The sequence below is a fragment of the Trichosurus vulpecula genome, chromosome 8, assembly GCF_011100635.1.
Source record: "Trichosurus vulpecula isolate mTriVul1 chromosome 8, mTriVul1.pri, whole genome shotgun sequence".
NCBI lineage: Eukaryota > Metazoa > Chordata > Mammalia > Diprotodontia > Phalangeridae > Trichosurus > Trichosurus vulpecula.
In genome coordinates, this window is record NC_050580.1 from 214,475,452 (window position 1) to 214,490,518 (window position 15,067).

Below are 15,067 nucleotides of genomic sequence, written 5' to 3' on the forward strand. Positions count from 1 at the left end.
TGATAATTTCTTGGAAGATGATATCTAGGCTCTTTTTTATCATGGCTTTCAGGTAGTTCAAAGATTTTTAAATTCTCTCTCCTGGATCTGTTCTCCAGGTCAGTGGTTTTTCCCATGAGATATTTCACATTGTCTCCCATTTTTTCATTCCTTTGGTTCTATTTTATAATGTCTTGATTTCTCATAAAGTCACTGGCTTCCACTTGCTCCAATCTAATTTTTAAGGTGGTATTTTCTTCAGTGGTCTTTTGGACCTCCTTTTCCATTTGGCTAATTCTTCCTTTTAAGGCATTCTTCTTCTCATTGGCTTTTTGGAAGTCTTTTGCCATTTGGGTTAGTCTATTTTAAGGTGTTATTTTCTTCAACATTTTTTGGATCTCCTTTAGCAAGTCATTGACTTCATTTTCATGATTTTCTTGCATCACTCTCATTTCTCTTCCCAATTTTTCCTCTCCTTCTGTTACTTGCTTTTCCAAATGCTTTTTGAGCTCTTCCGTATCCTGAGCCCAATTCATATCTTTCTTGGAGGCTTTTGATGTAGGCTCTTTGACTTTGTTGACTTTTTATGGCTGTATCATTTGATCTTCTTTGTCACCACAAAAGGAATCTAGAGTTTGAGTTTGAGTCTGTGTTTGAGTCTGAGTTCATTTTCACTGCCTGTTCATGTTCCCAGCCAACTACTTGACCCTTGAGCTTTTTGTCAGGATATGACTTCTTGTAGAGCAGAGAGTACTTTGTCCCAAGCTTTAGGGTCCAAGCACTGCTGTTTTCAGAACTACTTCTACTCCACCATCACTCCAGGTTCTGTCACAGCAGTGCTCCTCCTCCCCCAGAAACCTCCAACCAGGACCCCAATTCGGATCCAAGCAGGGCACAGCAAGAGAATCTGCCTTTGTGCCCACAAAGAGCTCCTTGCATTCCTGCTCTGATCTGCCGCTAGATTCCTCCCACTGTGTGAGTCAGGGACTCAGGAAGCCACTGACGCTGGCACTCTGGAGGTAGCCTCAGGAGCTTCCTGCTGCTTCTACTGCCACCGCTGCATGACCTCCTCCACCCCCAGAGCTGGTGGCCGGACCACTCTGAACTCGATCCCTCAGTTTCCCCCTAACCTGCTCTTTGGCGTTTGTGGGTTGAGAAGTCTGGTAACTGCCACAGCTCACTGTTTCATGGACCCAAGGCCTCTTCCGGATGACTGACTCCCAGTCTGGTCTGTCCCAGTGCGGCCCATGCTGGACTGCCCTCCGCTCTCAACACCGTGTGATAGACCCTTCCCAGTGACCATCCAGGCTCTCCTGGGCTGGAGATGTGTTTCCCTCTGCTATTTTGTGGGTTCCGCAGCTCTAGAATTTGTTCAAAGCCATTTTTACAGGTGTTTGGAGGGATTTCGGGGGGAGCTCAAGCAAGTCCCTGCTTTCCTGCCACCATCTTCCCCCCCCCCCTATTATTTGTTAACATGATTTTATATAATCATGGATTATGTGATTAGTTAGATAGGATTAACATACATACATAAGATGATATACTTTTTTACAGACCATGAGGACAATTATCTCTTAGATAATGGTTGCTTTAGAGGTCATGAATAAGGTCATTTGAGAAGAAATCCATTTTTCAGTGGGTCCTCTTCTTCAATTATAAAGCTTGCTGTACCTGTGTAATGGGCTTTTCCTGATACTTCCACTACAACTGCTTTGAACTCACCACATTTGGTTTCCTAAAAAAGAAAAATAAAAGGAATTTAATATAAAAATAATCTTTATATTTTATCTTGTCTAAAAATCTTGCACTCTTAATACAAAACTAAGAATGGCACTTTAATTCAAGATAGAATGTTTTGTTCAACCTACAATATTCAATTTCAAATAAAACAACTTTCTTCATTTTGGCCAAACTAAAACTTGGGCTAGCATCACATCTGATAAGTGAAAGAAATGTAAGAAAAATGTCTTTTGTTTTTCTCATGTAAGATATTTCCCCTTTTGTATGTAGATGTTCTGGTTGTTGAAAGGGAGAGAAGAGGACATTTGTGGGAGGAAAACTGTTAGAATCAGCTTGAGAAGAAACATAGCATCTCAGATAAAACAGATGCTTCTGAAAACTGGAGAGAACTGCTCATTAGATAAATGGTCCAAGAAGTCCTATTTGACAGCAGAGCTTCAACACATTGTGATCCATCACTTAAATTTTCATGTGACAGTTTTCAGAATTTTGAAGGCATAAACTATAAATCAAATAACCAGAGATTATAGGATGATTATAATAAGGGCTGTTAGGGTCATCGCCGAGGGAAAGGTTAGATTTTTGAGTTTCATTTTGTAAGCTAGAGATAGGACACTCCATGAAAAGGCCCTGGTCTGAGAGGCATTAGAAACTAGGGAAAGAAGATATTTAAAGGAGTAGGAGATAACCTGCAAAAGACAGAAACAGGAGACAAAGCCAAGCTCAGGAGAAGTCAGGGCAAGGAGAAGAGCTGTTTATAAAAGGTGGGATAGAAGAGCAGACATGAGCTGATCAAAGCTGATAGGCAGATATTTCTGGGAGCCAATCTATCATGAAAGGCATTATTTGGCCAGAAGCTGATTGACTGGAGTAAGACAGGATTGCTCTCTAGTGCCATTTCTAGCCTGAGGAAAGGAAGTTTCTCAGGAATTAGCTTTTCCCCTCTGCTTCTTTCTCTTTAACCAGAAAGTGCAGCAAAAGATAAAATAGGTAACACCAAGAGAGGATTTCCTTCTGTCAGACTGTAGATAAGGAAACAGAAGCACAGAGATCACTTGTTCAAGGTCACACATCTTGATAATGGCAGAAATGAGATGGAAATCCAAGCCTCCTGACACTATAGTGCTCTAAATCTGTAGTCTCCAAAGTGAACGGTATACACCTAAGGAGGTAAGAAAGACTGTCCATGAATATGAAACAAGACACTTACCTCCTGACAGGTGATGAACTTAAAATGCAGAAAATTATGTACATTTTCAGACATGGACAATGTGAGAATTTTTTTCCTTTACTATGCAACTTTATTTTGAATTTTTAAAAATTTCTTCTTTGCTAAATTGGGGTAGTAAGTAGTGAGTGTAATATTGATTTTTTGAAAATGCTTATTAAAAATAAAGGGCAGCTAGGTGGCACAGTAGATAGAGTGCTGGGCCTGGAGTCAGGAAGACCTAAGCTCAAATCTGGCCTTAGACACTTACTAGCTGGGTGATCCTGGGCTCAGTTTCCTCATCTGTAAAGCTGGAGAAGGAAATGGAAAACTAGTCCAGTAACTTTGCCAAGAAAATCTCAAATGGGGTAACAAAAAGCCAGACACGACTGAACAACAACAAAATTAAAAATAAAATAAATTGTAAAACTAGAAAAAATTAAGATTATCCATTGGGGTATACAAAAAAAATTAGGACTTCCTTTTATTTTTAGTTCTTTTTAAAGAAAGGAAATAGATTAAGCTTTACTAATATTTAATCTATGGCTTGATACTGATGCCCGTACTAGGACCATATGTTAGATGGCCACATATTACATAATACATTCAAAGTGTTATGAGGGAAGAACGGGAATTCTGCAATACTGAAGGGTTGATGGTAGTTCTCACTGATGTCATTTTCAGCATACTGTAACATACAGTGTTACTGTTCACATGTGCACAGTTAAATGGATTTACAGATGAACTAGTCCGCATAAAATGGACAAATGGCTAAAAGGTAAAAATAATGAGTTATGACAAGAAGTTGGTCAAAAAAATTCAAAATTATCAAAATTATCTGAAGTAGGGATTTATATCCACCCGTTAATGATGAATCTTATTCTGACTATGCTGTGTCTTGAGATATCAGCTAGTGATGGTATGAAATCAATATGATTAGCAAGATAATAAAAAATTAAGCATTTTTTGTCCAAAATGATGGTTATCACCTATAAAACCTCTCGTATCTCCACTTGGAAAAATAATTTTCTAACTTGTTTAAAAATCCTCCAAATGCAGTTTCAATGGATTTGGAATCTGTTAAAAAATCTTAAAATGCAACAACTTCAGATTCATTTGCAAAAAGATCGTGAAAGACAGAAACTTACTTAGTCAAATTTCAACAAACCTCTGCATAACTGGTGGATGGGATTGGAAAATGAATATAATAGTTGAGTTATAGCCGATAGGCACTTCTTCTATTTGGATCTCTGTGTCTTTGTGAGATATTTTTTCAGATATGATTACCTTTAAAACTGAGGAGCAAAGTAGGCTGACCTTAAAATCAGACCTTTGAATTGCTGTATCAAAAATCTTAAACCAAGATTTTCAAACAAATAAAGCATATTCCATCAAAATACTTTCTACCTTAATGTTTTAAGTGAGAAAAAGATTTTTGTATATTAATTTAAAATATAATATAACATTATTTTAAATTTCATCCTTTATATTTCCTATAATATAATAGTACATTATATAATTTATAAATAAATATGCATATGTTAGGGATGCCTTCTCAATTTTTTTCATTCATGGTGGTTGTGATCAAAAAACCCCTATACTCGACCCAGATGCTTCTAGAGGAGAAAGTGAAGCTGGTGGCTTTGCACAGCCCTCCCTCACTCAAATCAGTCAATTGCAAGTCATGTCATCACCTCCCTGATGTCCTGGACTCCTTTGAGAATGAAGGACAAACCACAACCACATCTTACCTATAGATTTTCCTCAGTCAGCTTTCCTAGCAAAAAGTGAGGGGAGAAAATTTACAAAAATTCTGTTTACTTAAACTTTTTAAGAACATATCTCTCATGTAAGGTGAGGCAATCCTAACAGGTACAAGAAACCCAATAGAACTGAGATCATTATAATCTCATAGTATAATATTTTGGCAGAACTGCATGAAGAAATTTATCTGATACCCAACTTAAGTCTCCTTTTTTTATGGCAATAAATCTGACAACAAAAAATTAAAGTGATTTTTCTGATCACCTTCACTGGCTTCCCAGTGAACAGTGAACCTGTTGCACTACTTTTAAAGGTTCTGGTCTGGTTCAGTTGAATAAGTCCTTTGTGATACTGTAAGGCAATGCGTGCCGTCACTCCAGAACCAGTGGGGCTTCGGTCAACCTGTTTTGGAATAAACAAAAATGAGATACTCCACAAATGCAATCATCACACCCATTTATCCTATATTGTGCCTCATCTATTTTAGAATGTTATAACTTTCAAATGTTTTAACTATTAAATTTCAAAATCAAGTTTTTGGTATGATAGAATCCTAAAAGCAATCTGGAATATTCTTGGTAAATAGCAGTAAATTATCTTTTCACAGCTATTATATATTTCTTTTCTGTAGACCACAGGGCACTATTTACCTTTGTATAGTAAACCCCCTTTTGTTTATCTCGGGATCTAAGAAAAGAATATAGAGTCTACAATTGTCTAATCTTAATTTTCATAAATTTCTAAATAAATTTACTTTGGTATTTCATTTCAGAGTCTATTTATTACCCCTTCAATTGAAGCCATTAAAATGTAAAAATTTGAACAAAGTCCCTATAGCCTACATTTCCTTAAGAGGAACTCCCATGTATAGAAGTGTCTTGTAATGATTAAAAAAGAAAATAAAACAAAAAACCCCTAAAACTTGATCATATTTTTAATTTACATTACTTTTAAGTAAAATATGGCATTCTATTCTTATACATTCTGAGAAAAACTGTTCATTGCCTAAAAAATGACTCAACAGCAACAAAAGGTATGGCTAGTTAATGACAGAGTTGGATCTAATACTATGATTTCTTGAACAGTTAGCTCAGTGTATTTTCCACTGAAGCTACTTCCTAAAGTAGATGGTAGGTTCTATGTGTAAAAGCTTTTTGTTTCAATACCTGTGCATCTGCAAACACACAGATGTTGGTTGTTGGTTCTTCACTAAAAGCATCATTTCCATCTGTTAATATAGTTCCATATAGAAATGCAAGCTCTTCACTCTCTGGATGATGAATTTTAACCTGGGAAAAAAGCAAATAAAAGATATTCACTAATATATTAATGTAGTAAAATGGCTTTTTATTCAAATGGATCCTTACAAAATAATATAGATATAGGTGTTCAAAGATATCACTTTTCATTTTATTGAGTGCCTACTATGTGCAAGGTATGTGCGTACTATGCCAGGCATGTGGAATTGTGTCCCTCTAATAAGTAAGTAAACACAGGGGAAAGGTTCTTTGGTTCTTTGGTGAGTTCAAAACAATCTTATTATTCCATTCTTTTTGGACTGGATCCATTATTTCATTGATACAGGGAAGTTGTGATGGGGAGGGGCATAGGGGAAGGGAGGATTTAAATAGAGTTTACTATATATCAGGTACCACACTAAGCATTTTTTACAATCATTATCTCACTTAAGATAATAATTTTATAATTTTTACATTTTACAATTGAGGAAGCTTCCTCTACAAAAACTGAGGAAATTTCCTCTACGGATTTCTCTGCAATTTAAAGTCTAGGTCTTTGACAGTTACCTAGGACATTCAGAGGTTAAGTGACTTGCCCAGGGTTATTCTAGGGGTGAGGGGAAGAGAACAAACATTTATTAAGCACCTACAGTGCCAGGCACTCTGTTAAGTGCTTAACAAATAGTATTTCATTTTATCCTTACAACACCCTTGGGAGGCAGATGTTATTCTTCTTCTCATTTTATAGTTGACAAAACTGAGGCAGATAGAGGTTAAATATCTTGACCAGGGTCACACAGCTAGTTAAAAGTCTGAGACTGAGTTTGAACTCAGGTCTTTCTGACTCCTGGGTTGGCACTCTAATAACCACTTTGCCACCTCTAATTGCCAGTATGCGTAAGAGGCAGGACTTGAACCCATGTCTTTCTTACTCTGGGTCTAGCCCTCTATCTACTATGACACTGCCTTTAGTTCCAAATAATAATATACCAGTTATATTATTTGCTCTTTTGCTTTTCCTCTCCCACTGATAAACCTATTAACTTTATTTTACTGCACTGATATTTCTAAAATCTACAAAATAATTCTACTATATGATGCTTCATTCTCACTGTATAGTCATTAAATAAGTCTTCATATTTTCCCGCTTCTTTTGATATTTATGAATCCAAGTCTTCACACTCAAGAGTTGTTTCTCTGATTAAGAAACCGATGCCTTTACCTTCTTTCTCTTATGGAAAACGTTGTGATAAATTGATCTCTTGTAAAGCTGTTTTCAACTGCTATCTCATTGAGATTACTAAACACCTGGAACAGAAAACTGATGCACAAGAAATACTTCAGCCAGGTTTGTTGGTGCATAACTAGAATCCCTACTACTGAGAAGACTCAGGCTAAGACTGGTAGATGGCTTAACTCAGGAGTCTGAGCTGCAGTGGGCTAGGCTGATCAAGTTTCTGCACTAAGACTGGTCCCTGGAGAGTGCTTGGGGGAGGGAATTTGGAGGTGGGGGACCCAGGCTGGAAATGGAACAGGTCAGGGCACCTGTACTGGTCACAAATGGAACTGGGTCACAGGCTTCTGCATTTCCATCCTAAGAGAATTAGAGAGGTGCAGTCTCAAAATAAAGTTAAATTGAGTTAAAACTTCAGAGTAGCTCTATGATTCTCACATAGGGAATTATCCTAATAATTCTATGAAACATCATTTGAAATGAATCTGGTGTAATTTCTTACTCTTTAAATATTACAATTCAAGGGGAAGTAATTGGAAATGTTAAAAATAAAATAATGAATTATTAATATAAGTATAGTTAATTGAACTATTATACTAGCCTTTTATAAGTTATTCTTTAATCTAAAAAATTAATAAAATTCTCATAAAACAAAGAAAAATATATTTATAGATTCTAACTCAAAGTTAGGCTCTTAATGTGCAATGGCAAATTTCTGCTGGTGGCGAAGGATACAAATCTTTTAGTTTATTAATAAAGAATACAGTGTTAAATTTGGTGTTTTATTTATTGCTGATCAAACTACCAAAATTGTTTACATAAATCAATAGGGCAGCTAGATGGTGTAGTGAATGGAGGGCAGGGCCTGAAGTCAGGAAGACTCATCCTCCTGAGTTCAAATCTGGCCTCAGACACTTACTAGCTGTGTGAGCCTGGGCAAGTGACTTAACCCACTTTGCCTCAGTTGCTCATCTATAAAATGAGCTGAAGAAGGACATGGCAAACCACTCAGTATCTTTGCCAAGAAAACCCCAAATGGGGTCGTGAATGGTTGAACATAACTGAATAACAACAATATTATAATATACCTTATTACCTATACTAGAAAATATCAGTAAATTAGATTACAGAATGCTTTAACTACATTTACATTAAATGATTTTGAATTTCTGCTCTGAGTGACAAGAGAGAGCAAAGTACATATATAATACTATGTACGAAAATCATTAATTTCAGATTTAGTGGGGTCCAAATTGATGTTCTGGCTAGGTAGTCAAGGAGTCACATGTACTATAAATGAACAAGTGTGGAAGAAAGGTTACTAATAACTTGAAGAAATATATTCAACAAACAGAATGAGATCATGTTTATTTTCATTCTTTCTTACCATCTTCTACAGGGAATTTTGAATATTTTCGTTACAATGATCTTTAGGATGAAAAAATATTAGGCTTCTTGTTCTCAGTACAACATTTGTGTATTTAAGTGTTTTTCAGGTAGTCTGATAACGAACTTTTCTAAATTTAACAAGGCTGGCCCTTGGATGACAGATATATGTAGTAGTGGTGACAGTACTGTTCCCATGCTCTGCCTTTCCATTTTGGTAAGACCTGCTAGAAGTTAAGTTATAGCATCTAAGTCTTCAAAAACTCAGGGTCACCTTTATGCCAAGATGAAGAAGGAATCAAAAAGTTATAATTTAGCATAGTTGTGTCACCAGGCTGGCCACAGGGTCGCAAATTTTTTTGGCCGCAGCAACAACTGACAAAGACCATCTGTTAAAGCATGAAGGGGTTAAGATCTCTGAAAAAATCATGGATTCTTGAAGGTCTGAAGGAAGCTACCGAGGTACATGCTATCTACCTGTGCTTTAACTGCTTCTGTAACGGCAGTTGCTGCATCTACAAGATCCCTTGTCTTCGAAGAACAGACATCTAATCCAAACCTTTTAGCATTAAGAAATGCATAAAATGCACCACCATATCCAATGTCGACTACAACGTCCCCTTTTCCAGGAACATTCACCACAAGATCTAAAAGTGTTCAAGAAAAAGACATTTTGCATTCAGTATTTTTACAATAAAATGCTGTCTGTTTCAGATGTTCAGAAAAAAACCATCATCATTTTAATAGGTAATAATATGAAACTGGAAATTCACTTTCAAAATGAATAAGTTCCAAATGAATAACAGGTCTTCAGTACCTGTTTATTTTCACATTTTTAACTTAAATGAGGTTCAGACACAGTCATGTACTGTTATTTCTAAATCATATTCGAACTTATGAATTTCATAAAGCCCCCATGATGCCCGCTTTTTTTGTCTAAGTAATTTCACAGGTATATATCTTCATGATAGTTCTAAATTCTAGGTTTTATAGTTTATGGAGTAGCTTAAATTGAAAGTGGCCTAAATGTGTTATAGGTAGGGTTGGTTTTACAGGCAGTGTTTGTACTTAGTTCTCAAAGTATGATTCAAATGCAAATCCGAATGATAAGTTCCCTTGGTTGTGACTAGGTAAAATTTTTTTTATATTGCATTGTACTTTTGTTTATTTTACCATTTACATTTTAATCTGATTCACATCATACTGTAGAGTTTTGTGGATCACTAGGGGCAACAGGGGCTGCGAGGCTGACACTGATACACACCATCCCAGAAACATAGTACAGAACACTTGGACAGGAAAAGGAAACAGATGAAGAGTCTGGGAAACTGATCAGATTTATGATGGATTGAGACATTCACTGTCTGTAAGGAATTCAGAAAACAATTAGGTTGAAAGCAGGACAGCCCATCACTTACTGGCTTGCCTTAAGTATAACATTCCTTCAAAAGGAAATGATTCTCCCAACAAGGAGGGCCTAGTTGCTGATTTGGAAATCCTTGCTGGGGAGTGACCTCTCTAACTTAGAATTCATGACAGAGAGAGGTATCTTAGATTTTTCTAAAAATTTTTCCTCATAGATTTTTGAAAAGTAAATTTCAAAGACTTGAGAAACCAGAATGCTTAGGACCTCATGACCTAAGATTCTATAGAACTCAGGGACAAGGAAACTCTCAAGAATGAAATTCTGATGAAACAAAGACAAATGATTATGCTGAGGAGGAAAAGAGGGAGCTGTTAAGAGACCTGTGTCGATGTACAAGGAACCTATGGAGATGCATCAACTCTTTGCCAAGGCAAACTTCTTTATATGTACAAATGATTTAATTCCATCCCATCTTCACAATTTAATATCTCTTTATCTACTAACATCTTTCCTACTGCCTATAAATATGTCCCATGTCTCCCCCATCCTCTGAAAACACTCACTTGATCCATTCATCTCCACTAGCTATTATCACATATTGTTGCCGTTGTTTGGTTGTTTTTCAATTGTATTTGACTCTTTGTGACCCCGTTTTGGGGTTTCCTTTGCAACGATTCTGGAATGGTTTGCCATTTCCCTCTCTAGCTCATTTTACAGATGAGAAATTGAGGTAACCAAGGCTTAAGTAACTTGCCCAGGGTCACAAAGCTAGTGAGTGTCAGAGGCTGAATTTAAACTCAAGAAGATGAGTCTTTTTGTCTCTAGGCCTGACATTCTATCCAGTTACTCCCCACTATAATGGTTAAACTTCTTGGAGGCTATCTCCAATAGGTGCCTCCACCATCTTTCTCTTACTTTCTTCTTAACTCTATTCATTACTAGGTAAAATTTGAGGTCTACATATCAGTACAATTTTGAAAAATAGAAATGGCTAAATAAAGCTGCCTTATTGCTGATTTGAGTATTTCTTAAACATGAGAGAGTAGCTTCCACAATTGGTAAACTTAAAAGGAGAATATGTATAAGCAGATAACCCTTGGTAGCTGTTGGACAGGCTCAGGTCCAGTGGAATTTTGGAGAATGTAGCTAGCCTACTGAATTTGCAAAGTAATGTTTTTCCCCTTAAAATGGTTTGTTCCTGAGTTTACCTAGGTTGGCTAATCCCACTCTATTTTGCAGTATATAAAGGTTCTAGTTCAATTTAATTTAGTTTCACATGTATTTGTTAAATATGCACTGTGTTGAGACAGATCCCTCTGACCTAGAAGGAATGACGACTGACCTTATGTTCTATGAGAATCCTGATGGTGGGTGTTAGAGAATCTCTGACTTCCAGGCTGCTATAACCTATAGAGAGGCTACAGAGATAAAGGAGGTCAAAGGATGAGAAACTCATCAGGGCTGGACCTGGAATCTGGACATGCCACTTACATCAGTTTGTTTTGCAAAATAGGGATAATAATAGCAGAATTGTGAAGACCAAGTGAGATCATTGTGAAGCACTGTAGCACAGTGCCTGACATATAGTAAGCACTATATAAATGTTAGCTGATGTTATTAACCACAGAACTACCATTCACTAGCTTTTAAAATCTGAGCAGTTCGATTCATCATTCCAGGTCTCAGTTTCCCCATTTGTAAAATGAGTTTTTTTTGATGATTTATGAAATCCCTGCCAGCTCTGCCACATCATCCTAGACTCACAAAGAGGAAGCAGCCTGCTAGGAAGGGGCATCCAAGCACAGAGAGAAACTTAACAGAAAAAACATAGCAAAACTGGGTAGATAATAGGGTCATAAATATAAAAGGACAAACACGTCTGATAAAAAGTTTGCCTCCAGAATATTTCATTGTTATCATCTCAGAGTTAAGTCTGTCAAAATGACATTATCCTAGTACCAAAAGATAGAGCGAACATTTATTTTTGACATCATAATTAACTGTTTTCCAAAGCAAGGGTAGTCCATGCATAGGAGGCTATGTGACCTAAACAAGGTAAGCCCAACCTTAATTTTGGAAAAAGGTCAGAAATGGTCCTCTGAAACTAGTAAGAATCAATGAAAATTCATGTTGAAACTAACATATTGAATTTATCATATTCTTTAATGCAAGATAAATGTAATAGAAATTAATGATTTTATATACATCTTCCCCCCACCCCACTCTAGAATCATGGTTGGTCAAGACATTCACCAGAGTTCTTAAGTCTAAGTTTGTTTTTTTTTTTATGTTGTTGTTGTATAAATTGATCTCCAGGTTCTGCTTGCTTCATGTATCAGTTTGCCAGGTTTCCCTGAAACCAGCCCTTTTTTTCACTGCTTACAGTACAAGAAATATTTAATTACATAGCTAAAACAATGTTTAGCCTTTTCGCAACTGATGGGCACCCCCTTAGCGTCCAGTAGAACTCATGTCTTCTAACTCCTAATCTAGTATCAGAAGACTCACGCACCTCACAACTCCACGCTACTTTTTAGATGTCAAATTTCCTCCCACCTTCTGCTCCTTGAGTGGAAAAGTCAGGCGGATGACTCACAGTTTTTCTATTTTTTGTCTGAATTCTCAGATAGGTTTTTACAGAAAATTCTCCAAAATAACTTCCATAGCGAGCAGAACCATTATTCACCTACCATTTTCTAACAGGTATCCTCTGTTCTAGTTAGGTTGGTCTCACTCTTCCCCAGGATATATTATGTAGATCATTTTCATCTTTGCCTTGCAACAGGGATGTGGCATTCTGCACTTCTGATCCCTCCCTACAGAACTCTGGTAAATCCTCCAGGGCCTAGCTCAAGTTCCATTTCCTCTATTAAGTCCCACTCCTTTTATGAACCACTCAAGGTTACAGTGACTTCTCCCTTTCAGAACTTCTAGGCGCTGAATGCTCCACTTAATCATATGCCATTTTTGTTATAATTTTTCAAATGCATATTTTTTTTCCTTCAAGAGACTGTAAACTCTTTGCTGCCTGGAACCATTCCCTCCACTTTGTTTCTCCAGATCTGTCCTGGGAGCCCTTTCTCCCCGCCCTGAGCCTTACTTCGACTGTTGTAAAACCCACAGGTGCTGTTGTACACTATCCAGGCTCGAATTTCTCCGCATTTTCCTCCCTTCAAACTGGCACGGATGATTGGCTAGACTTTGGAGGGGGTATTATTGTTGCTTTACTGTTATTATTTCATCTTTCTGACGAAGTTCAGTTGGGAATGGTCCTGGGATAAGTTGCTACACTGTTCTTACTATCATTTAGTGTTCTGATCAGGTTCTAATCACCTTTTTTATGTCACCATACCACACCCCCCTGGCAGTCTGGTGAAGCCTATGCACCTTCTCAGAATTGCTTTAAATACATGAAATAAAATACATAGGGTTATAAAGGAGATCAATTATATCAGAGCAGCTAGGTGGATAGAGCATCAGGCTTAGAATGGGGAAGATTCATCTTCCTGAGTTCAACTTTGGCCTCAGACTCTTACTAGCTACGTGACCCCGGCAAGTCACAACCCTGTTTGCCTCAGTTCCTCATCTGTAGAATGAGCAGAAAAGGCCACTTCAGCATCTCTGCCAAGAAAACTTTATATGGGGTCACTGAAGATTGAAACAACTCGGCAAAGCAGAGCAGTAGATAGACCCCTTAGGCGTGGAATCATCCAGGCTCAGACGCTTCCAGCTGTGTAACCTCGGCAAGTAACTCAACTCCTTTGCCTCAGTTTCCTTTTCAGTAAAATGGGGGGGGGTATTAATAACATCTATCACCCCGGATTGTCCAGAGGATCCAATGTAAAGCGTCTGACACATAGTAGCTGCCATGTCAATGCTGTTTTATTGCCCAGTTGTCAGACCCTGTTGCCCAGGATCGGTGTCTGAAGCCATATTTGAAATCAGTTAGATGAGTATTCCTTGACTTCAGGCCTGGCACTTTATCCACTGCGCCACCTAAGCTGCTACACACACACACACACACACACACAGTATATACGTTAGCTATAATTATATTGACAGCTGTCAAAACATGCATTAAAAAAAAATTCAAGGACCCCAAGATTAAGAACCCCTGCTTTAAGGTGTTGGCTTGTCTCAAATCAAAGTAATAATTTTGTAGCCCTCCCAAGCATGCAGCGAATACTTGCAGGCAGCATTGTGGTTTTTGGTTGCTTATATGTTACTATATAATTAGTATGTCATTTGTGATAATTACATTTCATGGCCCCGGGTTAGTTGTGTTGTGCATTGCATTTAGTGAACACTGGATACACTTTCATCAAAATTAGAATTTTAATCAGCGACAGGGTCCTCGTTAGTAGGGTTACTCGGCTCCACTTCTCCACCCCAGGACCCCGGCCCCGTAGGGCGCCGGCGGAGTGGTCGGGGTTACCTGTGGCCAGGGCAAAGGCCGGGACGCTGTGAAAGCGAACGGGCCCCCGGCTGCGGCCACCCTCGCACTGCACGAAGGCGGTGACCAGGCCGCAGGGGCAGTGCAGGTGGACCTGGGCCTCGCGGACGCCGGGCGGGGGCGGCGGCACCAGCCCGTAGTCGAGCGCGAAGCGTCCCAGGGCCAGCACGCCGTGGCCGCACATGGAGCTGTAGCCCTCGTTGTGTAGAAACAGGACGCCCACGTGCGCATGGGGCAGCTCGCTGCGCACCAGCAGCGCCCCGTACATGTCCCGGTGCCCGCGCGGCTCGTGCATCAGGCGCCGCCGCAGCAGGTCCTGGTGCTCCCGCACGTAGCGGCGTTTAGCCAGCAGGGTGGGGCCCCCCACCTCGGGCCACCCCGCGATCACGATCCGCAGGGGCTCCCCTCCTGTGTGCATGTCCACGACAGACAGCACCGGGGTGCCGGAGTGGGGAGGCAGCTGGAGAACTTCCCGCGGGAGGTCCATAAGGAGACACTGCAGACTAGTCCTGTAACTGACTCAGTAGGTGAGCGTCCCGCGAGCGGGGTTGGGGGAGGCGTGGCCTCGGAAACAAGAGCTGCCAGTATTGATTGAGAGAGGCAGGGGGCGGGGCATTAGTCTAGTGTAGCCACAGTTACCAGGAGGAGGAGCCCTGGGCGCTGCTACGTAACGGATGTGACTGTTCCGGTGGTGTGGCCC

The 15,067-nt window shown here is 39.0% G+C and overlaps 1 protein-coding gene across 1 annotated transcript; it reads right to left on the reverse strand.

Annotated features, from left to right (window-relative positions):
• Nucleotides 1-1,403: 1,403 nt before the first annotated feature.
• Nucleotides 1,404-14,873, reverse strand: L3HYPDH (trans-L-3-hydroxyproline dehydratase). Its single transcript, XM_036735898.1, has 5 exons — nt 14,350-14,873; nt 9,026-9,195; nt 5,857-5,979; nt 4,955-5,092; nt 1,404-1,714 (listed from the first exon to the last, which is right to left on the reverse strand). The coding sequence occupies exons 1-5, from the start codon at nt 14,852-14,854 to the stop codon at nt 1,589-1,591; spliced, it is 1,062 nt and encodes a 353-aa protein (XP_036591793.1). The 5' UTR covers nt 14,855-14,873; the 3' UTR covers nt 1,404-1,588.
• Nucleotides 14,874-15,067: the final 194 nt, after the last annotated feature.

What these genes read in the sequence shown, in the direction of transcription:
- L3HYPDH (XM_036735898.1), bottom strand. Translation starts at nt 14,854, where the DNA reads ATGGACCTCCCGCGGGAAGTTCTCCAGCTGCCTCCCCACTCCGGCACC. An exon ending in GGCCTTTGCCCTGGCCACAG is followed by an intron (nt 9,196 to 14,349) that starts GTAACCCCGACC and finishes GAACACTTTTAG; the next exon opens with ATCTTGTGGTGAATGTTCCT. An exon ending in TCACTGGGAAGCCAGTGAAG is followed by an intron (nt 1,715 to 4,954) that starts GTGATCAGAAAA and finishes TTTCTTTTTTAG; the next exon opens with GAAACCAAATGTGGTGAGTT.